The sequence below is a fragment of the Ptychodera flava genome, unplaced genomic scaffold (genome assembly GCF_041260155.1).
Source record: "Ptychodera flava strain L36383 unplaced genomic scaffold, AS_Pfla_20210202 Scaffold_32__1_contigs__length_2955704_pilon, whole genome shotgun sequence".
In the NCBI taxonomy this organism is placed as follows: domain Eukaryota; kingdom Metazoa; phylum Hemichordata; class Enteropneusta; family Ptychoderidae; genus Ptychodera; species Ptychodera flava.
Genome location: NW_027248354.1, coordinates 2,056,820 through 2,071,585, shown reverse-complemented (window position 1 = coordinate 2,071,585; position 14,766 = coordinate 2,056,820). Strand labels below are relative to the sequence as shown.

Here is a 14,766-nt window from a genome sequence, read left to right as displayed (position 1 = left end):
TCTGAGATTCAATTATCCGTTAGATTTGGGTCTATTCACATCCCCAGCTGAGAAACATTTTCGTCTATTTTTATACCAACAGATCCACCGACAGTATCAACACTGCCCTCAGCGGCCATTAAAGAAGGAGCAAACGTGACACTTAACTGCACTGTTGTGGAAGCCAATCCAATGATGGTCAACTTCACATGGGTACTCAATGACGGCACGACCTTCACAGAAGCAGTCGTGCCCTTGGCTGGCGTCACAAGAGAGTTCACGGGTATACACACGTGTACCGGTACCAACACGTTTTACGATAACACACAGGGAACTGGCAGCGCTGACCTTGATCTTGACGTCCAGTGTAAGTGAACTAACAAATTGGCATTCGATAGAACAAGATTACTCCTTATATTCAATTATTTGTTAGATTTAATGTTATTTATGATATTTAACCTTACAGCAAAATAAAATGTACCCCTTGTAGGTCTTTATTGTACAACAATGAGGGCGTTATGTAGGGAGATGGTTAAATATGTCTCGTGATACAAAAAATACCGATTCGGTAGCAAAATATAAGAACAGAAAAAAAATGCATGACTCTCGATTTGTGTTTAATTAAAAATTTCAGATGGTCCAGAAATATCTTTTGATACAAAGGAGGTGATCTGTAAAGAAGGCGAATCGGTCACCTTGCAGTGTACCGTCGACGCCAACCCTGCACCCTACGATGTACACTGGATGAGCGGCGGTCAGAGAATTTACGATGGTACGACTTACCCGCTCGCAAGCGCCAATCGTAGCGACGAAGGAACACTCGTGTGCATGGCTCATAATAGATTCTACGACAACTCCACGGCAATGGGCCAGGAAAGTCTTGAATTGTTTGTCCAATGTAAGTAGTTTCAGAGAATTGTCGATTCTGGCATGTTATTACGTGTTTTCACATTCTCCGTTCTCAGACGTGAATGTTTTAATTTTTCGAAACTCGCTTATTGAAACATATACTTTGATTTTCGAGACCTCGTAGTTAAAATCAATCACTGTATATCTCTTACGGAGAAAAGTGACACATCTGTGACTTGCCAAATTTAACACATACATATGAGGGAACGCAGTTTCCCTAATATATCATATCTGGAATTGCGGAAAATGTCAAATTATCTGGTCATTGTAGACGCAAAAGCTGTGCTGTAACAGAAAATCTCTGCTTCTTCTTTGAATTTGCAATTGCATCACTATTTATCCAGTTAAGCTTTTCCAACAACTTTTCGTATAGATGCCTTCTGAAATGGTGCACACAAATGAATAGGAAATATAAAAAAATAGAAGTTACAATATAGCCGTTGAGAAAACCACAGTGCATTGTTATTTCATTTTTCTCTATTAATTTAGATGTAAAGAGAAAACGCTCAACTTGAACCCCAGAGGGTAATCAACATCACGTGACAAAGACACGTTATATATAGATAGATAATTGAAAGGCACATGATATCATATAAAATTTAATAAGAAAAGTATTAAGATTGCTCATGGTTTTCAAATTGCAGAGAATGTCTGGTGCATAAAGACAATAAGATGGTTTAAATTCAGCGATTTGTCAGCATATAATTAAATATTAAAGTTACAAAAAAATTATATAGTCATTAGTGTCAGCGATTTGAAGCCTCTAACAGCTACTTCTATGGACATGGCTGACATTAAATTCCTGTCACAGTCGACGAATCTTCAGACCAATGATTTAATCTCGTTGAGATGCAATCGCTGTTCGATTGGCTGCTGAAAATTGTCTGTGATAAACTTGCAATCTTAATAAATTTGACAATCTAGACCTTATCAGGCTGGCTTTTTCATTTTCGCACACAGCAGATAATTTAGTGATTTCGCATGGCGACAATATTCTGTATAACTTTACTGAGAGTTATACCTGCTTGTGCATTCATCGCACTTGGTGCACGCTGACAGTTTTGTTCGTTTTTTTAAACAAATATAGATCCACCGATGGTATCAACACTGCCCTCAGCGGCCATTAAAGAAGGCGCAAACGTTACATTGAACTGCACCGTGGTCGAAGCCAACCCGATGAATGTCAGTTTTACATGGACACTCAATGACGGCACGACCTTCACAGAACCAGTCGTGCCCTTGGCTGGCGTCACCAGAGAGTTCACGGGCATACACACGTGTACCGGTACTAACACATTTTACGATAACACACAGGGTATCGGCAGCGCTGACCTTGATCTTGACGTCCAGTGTAAGTGCTGTTTGATTCATCCAAGGGCTTTCAGCCATTGTGTCTTTCATTTTAGGTACCCGACAGGACACTCGGGACTTGAACCCAGTAGTGTGGCGGCGGGCCTACCCTGGGCACAATTGTGTCATTAAATTACCTGTACACCGGACGGCGCGCCAACTATGAGCGAGAAGAAAAGCTAGAACCGACACAAACGACTGCGTATTGTCTAAGATCGCACATCATAACTTAGTGTTCATAAACACTCTTCCGTTGATGACATGCAACTAGCTATTATCCGGGGTATTCCAACCTTCACATGCAAAGTTTGCACCTCCAATTTTTTTCATACGAATGCCACAGAATATTATTACATCTTCAAAATCAAAAAAGAACCAAACATGGGATGAGAAACGAAATGCAAATGCTAAATTATGGTAAAAAAACATCTATACTGATATAACGGCAGGGAAGATGCCCCTTCCTTCCTGAAGACAGTAAAAACCTCAATGGCTGGAATTTTTTTTCGTTAAATTTTATATCGCCTCATTGTTAGCACAATCTCCATACATGTATTGCGATTTACATATTGTATTTCGTGTCAATGCTTCAACAACGTTTACGTTACATGATCCAATTGAAAAAAAAACGTTTGCTTCAGTTTTTGTTCTTTTGATATTCTTACGATTGAGCAGAGAATTTTGCTTTAAATTCACAAACTTTCCAAAATTTTTAGTCTCTTTTTATCAAATAGGTCGGTCCCTTGTTTTTAGCTTTTTACTTTTTATCGAGATTTCCATGCTGGCTAAAATATAATTAATCGATTATGATACAATAAAGCAATCATCACATCTTTGCCTTTTAACTTTTTTTTATACAAAAGTCACGTGATTTCTTCGTGCTAATTTCAGATGGCCCAGAGATTTCATTTGATAGTGATGTGTTACGCGTCAAAGAGGGCGAATTCGTCACCTTGGAGTGTTCCGTCGACGCCAACCCTGCAGCCTACGATGTACACTGGATGAGAGACGGTCAGAGAATTTACGACGGAGCGAGTTATCCACTCGGCAACGCCGGCAGGAATGACGCCGGAACCTTTGTATGCATGGCGCACAATAGATTCTACGACAACTCGACGGCCATGGGGCAGAAAAGCCTTGAACTAGTGGTTGAGTGTAAGTATCGTATCGATTATCACGTGTAACATGATGAACTTCTCAGGGCCAGTACACTTTAAGGGGTGGTTGCCTTGTTAAGTGCAAACAGAGGACGCAAAATATACAAATTAGATTTGAAAAGTATTAATGCCCACGACATATTCTTTTACTTTCGAATTCATTCAACATATCTAAAGAGTAAATATTTTTTTCTAAAAAAGCATCCATCAACATTTAGCTTAGAATTGAGAGTACGTACAGACATTATTGCTATATTGCCGATAACAAAACTATTTGTTGTCTTATTTTTTGTTTGATTTTAATTTGAACTTTAGAATGTAACATTTCCATGGTAACCCTCGAGCTATGCATTTTTTCACGCAGACCCATCAACGGTGACCATCGCTCTGGGACAGGCAACAGTCACGAAGGGTTCCGACCTAGAGATGTCCTGCAGGGCCGAAACGGGAAGTCCAGACCCCTACCAACTGGGTCTATACCAATCCAATTCCAGCGGTACGTACGAAATTGAAGTCGTCAGCGGAGCCACATCAGCCGCCTTCAAGATCGAAGACGCGGATGTATGGAGGTCGGGAGCTTACTCTTGCAAAGCGAAGACGCTGTTTTTCGACGGAAGCGAACTGGAGACATCTAGCGTCGACTTATCGGTCATTGTGCTTTGTAAGTGAAATAAGTCAACGACCTTACGTTGAGTGCATTTAGAGTGAAATCATGACGTGGTCTCCGATACTTACACCTGATGTGGATACTCTGTCATATATTAGCCAGGACGTCTTTAGCCAGAGTCATCTGTCGCCGGGTATTAAGGAATTTGCGACAATTGTCACATTAGTATTTGCATTAAAAAGTGTTTAAGGTTCCAAGACAAGAAATTGACCTTTTTAAGCCAACAATTTTCTAGTGGTTAATAAGCTCAGAACCCCCGTAAATTATATATTTTCAGAAAGCCTAGATATAGGTGAACATTTTGGTTACCATAGTGTCACCATTGATTATAACTATCACATGACAGGTAATTTGCATAACCTTTCAAAAATTGGTTTTCCTATGTTTTGTCACAATGCTTTGAGATATGTGGCTTAAAGTCATGTGAGTGCAAGCTATCCTGGAGGTCTTCAAAAGTGTGTCTCAGAATTTTTTTAAACCTTCTTAAACAGTTTTTATGCCAGAAAAACTTCCAGAGCAGTGAATTTTACAATAGTTGATTTCTTTAAAATTGTGCTCCAAAAAACTAAGCAAGATAGAAAAAATCTGAGACACACTTTGAAGAGCATTGTGACAGCTTGCATTCCAGCAAGTTTGAGTCAGATATTTTGAAGTATAGAGACAAAACATAGGGAAAACCGACTTTTGAAAGGTTATGCAAATTATCTTGTCACGTGATAGTTATGTAAATAATGGTGACACTGTGGTTACCAAAATGTTCCCTATATGTAGGCTTTCAGAAAATGTATACTTTATGGGGGTTCTGAGTTAATTAACCGTTAGAGAATTGCTAGATTAAAAAGGTCACATTTCTTGTCATGGAACCTTAAGTGGAATATTTTCATTTGGAGCCGATTTGAGAAACAAGGTGACCTTGACTCTTGCACCTACTAGCACTACAAGTATGTTCAACGCATTTGCGTGAAGAAAAAAGTTTACAGATCTGCAGCCGTTGGCAAATTAACTTTGTTGCATTTTTTATTTGTGATTGTCGCGCCTACTTTCACAACTTTTCTTTGAAAGAGCTACTCCTTTTACAAAACAAAACAAAACAAAAACAAGCGATGGACATAGTATATTTGAGAGACAGAAGGCGTGTAATGATTTGATCATGCACAACTTGGTTTCTAATTGCCTGGCGTATTTGACTCTCATGTGACTCGACAGACACACCAGTAACATCAGTCCCCTCCACGTTTTGTGAATCACCTCAATCATTACTGGCAACATTACATATCAGAGAGAGAGAGAGAGAGAGAGAGAGAGAGAGAGAGAGAGAGAGAGAGAGAGAGAGAGAGAGAGAAGGAGACAATTAGAACAGACAAGGACGCATACAGACATACATACATACATACATACATACATACATACATACATACATACATACATACATACATACATACATACACACATACATACATACATACATACACGCCAATAATGAGTTTTACCATAGGATACGCTTTTTTTGACCTAATGTATGCACAACTCTATGTTTGTTTGTACACAGCTCCTCCAGTTATTCTGAACAAAGCAACTGAACAGATTTCAGTCAGTTTAGACTCCGAAGCCATACTGGAATGTATTGCTGAGGGCAGCCCTATCCCTAAAATCACATGGACAGACAACGTTGGCGAGATACGTGACGCCCTCGACTCTGTCGACGGCAACACTATTACGAGCACGCTGACTATACCCGGCATATCGGAGCAACAGCTAGGTATCTATCTCTGCGAAGCCTCAAACAGCGCCGGGCGAGACCTACACGGCATCGAAGTGGTTGAATTGCCACCACGTAAGTAACCATTTACTTTCAGTCCCAGGGAAAAAAAAAACCTTTGTGTATTTGTATGAACTTTGACGAAAATCAGGTGCAGCCAACGAACAATGCATTTTTGGAGGGGTCCTTATTATGACAAGATATATTGTACATGACAAGTAATGTGAACTGACTAATTTTAAGTCAAGAGGGTAATTAATTAGCTGTTCACGATTTGGCCTCCAACTGAAAATTTTTTGACTTACCCTTTTGCACTCAAACTTCATTTTTGCCAACTCCCCACATATTTTTACCTGTTTCCCCTCCCAATTGTGAATTTTGGAAGTTCCCCTGCCCTGTGGTGTAAAAAAAACTTGCCAATTTCCCCTGCCCTGCAAAAAAAAATATCCCTTTAAAATGTTATCATTTCCTTGCAGACATGAAGCCCCCTTGCCTTGTCATAAAAATACCTGTATATTTCCCCCGTCCCAGTTTAACAAGTAACTTCGCACCCCTCTCCTCCTTTTCCCAAATCCCGGTCCCCAGGCCAATCAACCGATATCTGCCCTGCCCGACAAAAAACACTAAAATCTGCTCCCTGCCAGCTAAAAATATGTCCCCCGCCCAAGCACAATTAAAATTTCCCCAGCCCTCAAACAATTGCTCCCGAGATACTTTTTTCGATAAATAGGTCCGTTGGCTGTACCTGGAAAATGTGAAGAAAAAGTTCTCGATATGTTGAATTCCCCCTGAAGAGATGGTTCTACACACTTGATTTTTTTTCAGAATTTGAGGTTCTAACTCGCCGTTTATCAACTTTACGTCGATTATCGGTTTTGCAATATAATCCAGCAATTGTATTTTCGACGCACAGTCGTTTATTGACGTGTACTTATTGTCTCCAATGACAGCTGAAGAACCGTCTGCTCTGAGTGATGGCGCCATCGCCGGAATCGCCGTTGGAGTTATCGTGTTTATTACAGTCATCGTCATAGTGGGTATCCTGTGCTGTTGTCAGCCTCGGTCTGCAAAGGAAGGCAACCCGACAGGTATGAATACACCGTTTAAATACATCGATAGAGTCCTAGCAAACGTTGAAGTAGATTGTCGTTTTGTATGATCGAACCGCGGCGTACTTCGGTCAAGGCAAACCTTGCTTATTAAACTGACCATCCATTGATCAGCCGAGTCCCATGTCTCGATAAGTTTGTAAATAAAAAAGTATCATATCACAATACATTATCTTAAATGAAATATAATATGTCATACTTCAGTGTTTTGTCTGTTTCCAAGTCATCACATAACACGCAAAGATGAGATTGGCAATATGAAATATCAGAGATAATTTGGTCATTTTAACTTCACGTTCTTTAAAGCTGCATTAGCTTTAAATTTTTAGATAGCATTGTTTAAATTTAACTGTAGCTGATGAAAAAGATCACTTGAGTGTGACCGTAGATATGTTTTTCAAACCTTGGCGGCGAATGCAAAAAATTAAAAGTTTTAACGATGAAATAATTTTTCGACAGTTGCAACTCATATATGGCCATCACAAAATATACACCTTGTTGTGTAAGCGCGTGGAATCAATCGACCAAGTACATCACCAAGAATTGAAACTGACATTTTCAAAGACATTGTAACTTGAACCCGGCTCGGGGAAAATGTCTGTATGACGATATAGGTCAGCAAGGGGTCAGGATGCCAATGTTAAATAGCGGAAGTCCAAAACATCTCACCCAACGCATTTTGCTAGATAAAACGCAAAGCGATAGAGCGGTCGTTGATACAATGTAGCTGCCGCTTCGTATTCAAGTAACCCCGTCTATTGCAGGAATAAAATGTCAGTTCGGAGTCTTACCAACAATAGTAAATCTAGAATGTGACTGAATACAGTCAGTTTTCTATCAAATTTAGGCTATAACCTCTGTTTTACATCGAACATAGGCTGTTGCTAAGCGACAAGCACTAAGCAATAACTAGCGCCCCCAGCTAAACAGACATTTTTTTCTGTTGATTTAAATTCCTCCACACAAAATTAATCTTAATTTCTTCTTTCGAATTTCTCTTACTCTGATTTTCATAGAGGTGGCTATGCTATGCCACAACATTTCATGTCATTGTTTAGTTTATATACAAGTAATGCTTCACTCTTCTCAAATTGCATCGTAATGTGTTGCATGCCATCGTACCTTTTCAGCGTTTAAAATCGTTGGCAGCACAGCTCTCAGGTGTGTTTTATTGCGTACGCACTGTCCCCAGATATCGTGAAAGCCACACTGTCTGTAACGCTTGAGCCAATCGCCGGCATATCCGCTCTGTTTCTTTAATACGCATTTATGTCCTGCTGTCTAACCATGTCAAAATGCTGGATGTTCAAGTTGATAACACGACGTATGTTTATAATGCTCAATATTCTTTTGATAACTACTTTTTGTTTACGATGGCAAAGCTAGTACCTTGTATGAATACGTAGCTGAGTAGGAGATATAAGGAGAAGAAATTAAAACAATAGCACCGCATTGAAAAATGTTATCTAAAGTTTAAGCTATATGTTAAGTCAGTTAGACAATTTAAAGCTTGTTTTGCAAAGTGAATGTCGAGGAACTATCACTGTGTTAAAGTTCATGGATCATAATGGACGATGATAAGGAACAAGCATGTTGCACATACCATGTCATGCGCAGTGTCCCATATATTTGGGTAAGGAAAATAACTTGCTGCTTATAATGAGACTTGATTTGTGTGTTTCCCTGTTGGAGATTTGCACATTGCACCACACACTGTAGATGGTAGCTGTGTACATCTCCGTTGTCTACTTGTTCTGTACCCTGTCGTTATTGAACTTTGTGTTTTTTTAAAACTAAAATTAAAGAAATTAACATACAAAGCAAAAAAAGTCACGTAACACCTAACTACCGGATAATTAACATTTATTTTGCTCTATTTAATATCATAGCGCCACCATGGTAAATCATGTAGAGATAGCAAAACTGGCAGAGACCTGGTCGAAATTTTTGTCATGCAATCCTCTGAAATAAACCACGAAAAAGTATAATCCTTTGTAATCATATATTAAGACAGTGTTCAAAAATAACAATTTTTTTTTCAACTGTATACGCTTAAACGTTACCGACACATGCCAACCAGCCTATTCCTTCACCACCTTCCAATATTCCATTTCGTTGCAGGCGCTGCAGATGAAGAAAACACTAAAAAGTAAGTGGAAAGCTCTAATCATCAACACTGATTCTGGTTTGACGTCAGACCAAAGACAGCGTTTTTACCATTTCAAATGAAATAACACGATTAAGAATGGCTAACACTCTAACTCTTCTAACGAGTTTAGAAATGGTGTCAAATAGCGTACAAACGGTATGGACTCTCTTTTGTACTTGAGGCTTACAGGTGTGACCAAACGTTACAAAACCCGAGTATCGCCAATAAAAAATGACTCCCGAACTGGGTATGTTGATTGTTGACAATATATATTTAGCAGGCATTCGTATTGCTAGATGGTATTAGAATATGTATATTAAGTAGATTGCCCTATAGTTTACACAAATGCATAATGCAGACGTGGATAAATAAGAGTTCTTATATTTAACAGCTTATCACATGCAGATCAATAAACATATATAGCAAAAATGTATCAAAGAGATAGATAGATAGATTGATGACTAGATAGATAGACTGATAGATAGATAGATAGATAGATAGATAGATAGATAGATAGATAGATAGATAGATAGATAGATAGATAGATAAATAGATAGATAGATAGATAGATAGATAGATAGATAGATAGATAGATAGATACATAGATAGAGATAGTTTAGATGTAGAGATAGAGATAAAAAGAGATAGATTGATAGATGAATAGATTAAGATAAATGACTAGGTAGGACACACACACACACACACACCACACACACACACACACACACACACACACACACACACATATATATATATATATATATATATATATATATATAGACATACAGGCCGACAGATAAATAGATAGATGGATAGATAGATGGATGTAGAGATATATAGATAGAGACAGAGGAAGAGCGAGAAACACAGACAGCGAGACAGAGAGAGATTAGCGTGTATTCCTGAGTTGATTTTAAAATTCTGTAATCTTTTATCAATTATCATAAGACGTCAGCATAAAAATATTTGCATTATTTTTAAGTCTAATATGTAGTATTATAATATGAACGGGTATTATTGACAATTACGCAGACACTGTCATGGTATCATGTTAATCCAGAAAAGTCTAATAAGCTAACGTTTTCACCCCTTTCAGGATTCTAGCAGACGAGTTCACAAACGTTGAAGACCAAGGGGTTGAGAATGGTGCAATGCCGAGGTCGTCTCCAGACGGAAAAGGTATATATTAGGTTGTATCTCAGCGGATACCACTTGAGAACAGTTATAGTTTTCGCGAGTTTAATTTTAAAAAACAAGTTTTCGTCGCAGAAATTTCCATTGCACTAAACATTTAATTACGTTGGATGTTGTAGATACCAGCGGCGAGAAGGTCGTAGAGACTAACGTGGATGAGACCAAGAAAGTTGAAGAAAATGCTAATGAAATAGCCATGGAACCAATATATGCTAAACCAGACAAGACAAACTCCAAGAAGGTAAAATTCACTTTTACGACTTTTTTATATCAGTGTGCAAATATTGATGCAACACGTGCAATTTGTCTCGAACAATGGTCAAGTGACAGTCTAGTGACCCGGTTTACACTATAAATGTAGCATGTGTGGATAATTTTTAGGGGACATTTGGAAACCAAGTTTAAAACCGGTAAAAGCGAAGTTTGATGGCGAGAACGAAAGCAAAATCGTCTGCTTTTCAGAATTTTGCTTTTGATCGGGCCGCCGCCAATGAGCAAGAGACGTGTATGTACAGAAGGAAAGTGCGAAAATCTATACCATGGCAATTTATGTTGAAGAGTTTGCGCGTGTAGTTTATCGATGTGCTGTCCTAAAGAAATGCGAATGAGCGTTTCGCCGCGAATGTTTGTTGATCTCATTTTATGTATATATTGCAGTTCACCGAGTTTTGAATGTCGCCTTCATAATGTATTTGCCTGTCATCATCATTGTCATTACCCTGCCTAATTGCAATGACTAACATATTGGCACAGTTAAGAATACGTACATGAAGTGAATTAATGATGAAACACATTTTGTAGAGTATACCTACCTTAACACCAACGTGAATGTAGCACTTTGATCTAACATGTATTTTCAACACCGTTAAAGCACCTCATGATCATAGATTTTTTTCTTTTGCATTTTGACCGCTAAACATGTCGTTTGACGACGATTCACAACTCCACGTTTGTTGAAGTAACGCGACTTTGAATAGGGTCAGTCGAATAACTTTTCGAGGGGGGGGGGCGACAAAAGGCCTACGGCGGGGAAACTTTGCCCTTATCCATGTAAAATGTGAAAACTTACAGGCTATTGGTGACCTGGAGAAAAGTCACAGGCTAATTTTCTCTGTATCGAAATATCGTTTTGTTTGTAGGAAAGCTCTACAGCCGATGAAGAGACACCTCCCAAAAGTGAAGGAGGTATGTGCTGTTCACTTTCATTGTCATTAAGTTTCCAATTGAAAATGGCGAGATTATCACAAAGTCATGTGGTTTTTAAAATAAATATAGGGACGAGATCTCGAATTAGGTATAGAGCAGCATGGTATACGCACAACGGAGAGAGCACACAGCTTAACCCTTTGCACCCTGACCCCCTGGTGACCTATGATGTCATACGGACATTTTTTTCCGAGCCGGAAGTAACTCTGTTCAAAATCCAAAGGTATGATGACTTTGTGCTAGGGATATTGAAACACAAGATGGCAAGAAAATTGTACTATTACTTTTCCTTGTTGACCCTGCTTTTCCGCCCTCGAAATCAAAGAACTGTTTCATCGCACTATTGAAAGAAGCTTTCCGGATTTCATTTCTTTAAGTAGCATAATCTGCCGCGATGTCAATCGCATAGCGTGCTTTCAAAAACGTGTTCTCTCTCCGCACCATTGCCAAAACAAACTGTGTCCATTGCCTAAACCAAATAACCAATCCAGGCGCAACTCTAACATTATGTTATTAACAATCTCTCTCAAACGCATACTTACACAACGTATTTGACAGTATTGTCTACCCGTAAGCCATCAACGTAATCCATATCGAACACTAACAGCCATTATATATATATTATTAAAATGCTTGTGAAAGTGATAGGATTACCAATATACAAAACAAAAAAACCGCTTCATTCAATTTGATGTCGAAGTTTCTTAAATTTCGTGGTTGTTGCTATTTGCTGCATTGTGTGTATTTCTTTTGAGTCGTTTTTCAAAACCAAACTTTGATTGTCCCTTTTAGACAACTGAAGACCTTCAAGACCAGGAGATTGAACAAACATCAACAACGCACAAACAAAAGGACAAGATAATATCTACCGATGCAGCATGGGTGTGAAGACGTGGATTGAGGATACTGGATGTGTGAAATGTGCCGTACAATTCCTTTCCTCCGAAGGGCTATTATATATGCGCGCTTACAGTCGGACTTTGCAGGCATATTTCAAGAGGACTTAAATTTTCTATATCGCTTCTCTACCAACGAACTGCCCGATTGCTGTTTTGTTTGCTAAAACGATATTGAGTGGCCTGGATGTTCTTGGGCTTACCACGCCAGTATTTGTAGCTCTTGGTTGCAACGCGAGTCCGATGACAAGTCAAGTTTCACCAAGGAGTGGTAGAATTCATGTCACACTGCAATGCAAGAACTAGATGTGTGACGTTTTAGCAAGCAAAACAACAACGCTCTCGTCGCAGGCACCGAACAAAGAAGAATACAGCCTGGAAAGTGTGCTGATGCTGTACGCCAACATGGGTACACTTTGCATTTCACGTTGGTCGGCTCTTTTTCTGTAGCAGTGCCATCGCGATGTACACAGTGAAGTGTAAATATCTACAATGTTTTCGGTCCGAATTTGTTGTTTTATTTATTGTAGGCATTATGAGAAGCAGGTCTAATCGAATTTTCAAGATGAACAACTGTAGTGCGTGGTAGTGACACGCAAGTAGAAACACGTCGAGTGGAGGTGTGCTTAATTTCATTAGGTGAACCACGTTTTCTTTCGTAGCAGTATGTTAATGAAATGAAAGTTACGTTTTGCTATAGGACAATGTGAATATAATACTTCGGAAATTAGTCAAAAAATGGAAATGAAACAAAGAAAAACAAACCATAGATGTATTTAGTATTTTTTACAGTACATGCCCAATCAAGATCGCGATTTCGAATGTTATACCGTCTTGCTTTGACACTTATATTATATATCATATTCTGCTGATACGTAATTGATTATAGATATTGTACACATCAAGTACCAAGGAATCAGGGCGTCTTTGATGTTATTTTCGGCACAAACTAGATATAACGCTTTAGCAATATTTACAAGCCATATCTGAACGCGTTATAGAAGATGGTCGTGGACGGTTTTTACAGCTTTACACAACTCTCTTTATTCTAGGCAAAGCAATTGAAATTGCCCCTTTTTGAGACTGTATGATTGACGTAGAGTGAACTACAGAGAGTCTTAAATCTTCACTTTGCTGCATCTTATAGGAACAAGTTTGCCAAAGCGGTCTCCATGGACCATTGATTCGCACAATTTATTTTAGTGAAAGTTCATTGTCACCGGAGCGTTCAGAAGGACCCTGATAGCTATTGCAGACATCGGTAAATTCAATTTGTAACAAGTTTTGTGCCCGCTCACAATGATGTTGGCCTCGGATCTTTGATCTCCATCGTGTTAACTTGAGCAAATAATAAGCGAGGCTTCAGCTTTCAGATTTGCAGTGCTTAAGTAACCTTAGCATTCTTTGAAAAATGTTTGAATATATTGATAAATAACGATTCCTGCATGTTCATAAGTACGCATGCGTCAAGCTAAATGTACATGTACTCTACGTTCATATAGGGTTTTTTCTCTGATTGTGCTGTTACCGGGAGGTGTCCCTAACGCTTTGTATTTATGATAGACCGTGATTTTTTTTAATGTGTAAATTAGGGAAGATAATTAAAGTTGTGTATAACTTTAGCTACATAGGTGTATTTACTCAAGAAGATACAAAGAGGCAATCGTTTCATTCCAAACTTTTTCCCTTTTCTCTTGATTTCTGCGCTTGATTTTATATGTTAATATGATATCATTCGGTCAAACGAGTTATTTGCAAGTAGCATGCCTCGCTGTGGATACACGTATTACTTCATAGCACTAAGGTGTTCAAAACTTCGTTTACCCATCCGGCGAAACATATCAAAAATCAAATACTCACTGCACTGCTTACACAAGCCGTTTCAACAGTTCGTGTACACTCTAAAATAGGAGACATTTGCTGAAGTCATGACCTTTTGTATTGGCCAATGGCAGAAGGGAATTTCTCATGAATATTTAAATTTGTAAAAGCGGAAGTGAACGTACGATTTTGCGGGAACGAACCCATTGGCAACTTTCGGCGGGTTTTTTTAACCGCAGTTGACAGATATTCGGTGTCTTTCGAATGAAAATATCTCCAAAATGGTCTACACTTTAAAATGGCAGCTTTGGAGGGTGGTACGTGCGAGATTTTTCTCGTTACATCATTTTGAAGTTAGTCATTGAAATACGCAAATCGCCATCACACTTTCCCGCGATTTTAACGTTGACAGTCGACTAATTTTTGCGGGCGTTTTGCGATTGTAATTCTAGCTTACTTAGTTATTTCTTATACCATTCGTAGGGGCAGAAAACCAGCTTTCTAATAATGCCTAACACTTGGGTCCCACGGATAGGTGCGCAACGGTGCGCGGTTTTTAAAACGGGAAGC

General features: G+C 38.8%; 1 protein-coding gene across 2 annotated transcripts in view; it reads left to right on the top strand.

The window, feature by feature from the left end:
• The window catches only part of LOC139127500 (basement membrane-specific heparan sulfate proteoglycan core protein-like), a 17,388-nt gene extending 2,622 nt beyond the window's left edge, over positions 1–14,766 (top strand). The window contains exons 4-15 of one of the 2 annotated variants that reach the window (XM_070693414.1): positions 83–346; positions 614–877; positions 1,976–2,239; positions 3,130–3,393; positions 3,760–4,056; positions 5,612–5,896; positions 6,772–6,909; positions 9,052–9,079; positions 10,176–10,258; positions 10,393–10,514; positions 11,413–11,458; positions 12,272–14,766. In XM_070693414.1, the coding sequence (XP_070549515.1) occupies positions 83–346; positions 614–877; positions 1,976–2,239; positions 3,130–3,393; positions 3,760–4,056; positions 5,612–5,896; positions 6,772–6,909; positions 9,052–9,079; positions 10,176–10,258; positions 10,393–10,514; positions 11,413–11,458; positions 12,272–12,279 (2,063 nt within the window). In that variant the 3' untranslated portion in view covers positions 12,280–14,766. The remainder of the gene's footprint in view (positions 1–82; positions 347–613; positions 878–1,975; positions 2,240–3,129; positions 3,394–3,759; positions 4,057–5,611; positions 5,897–6,771; positions 6,910–9,051; positions 9,080–10,175; positions 10,259–10,392; positions 10,515–11,412; positions 11,459–12,271) is intronic. The other variant, XM_070693415.1, reaches the window with a different exon arrangement.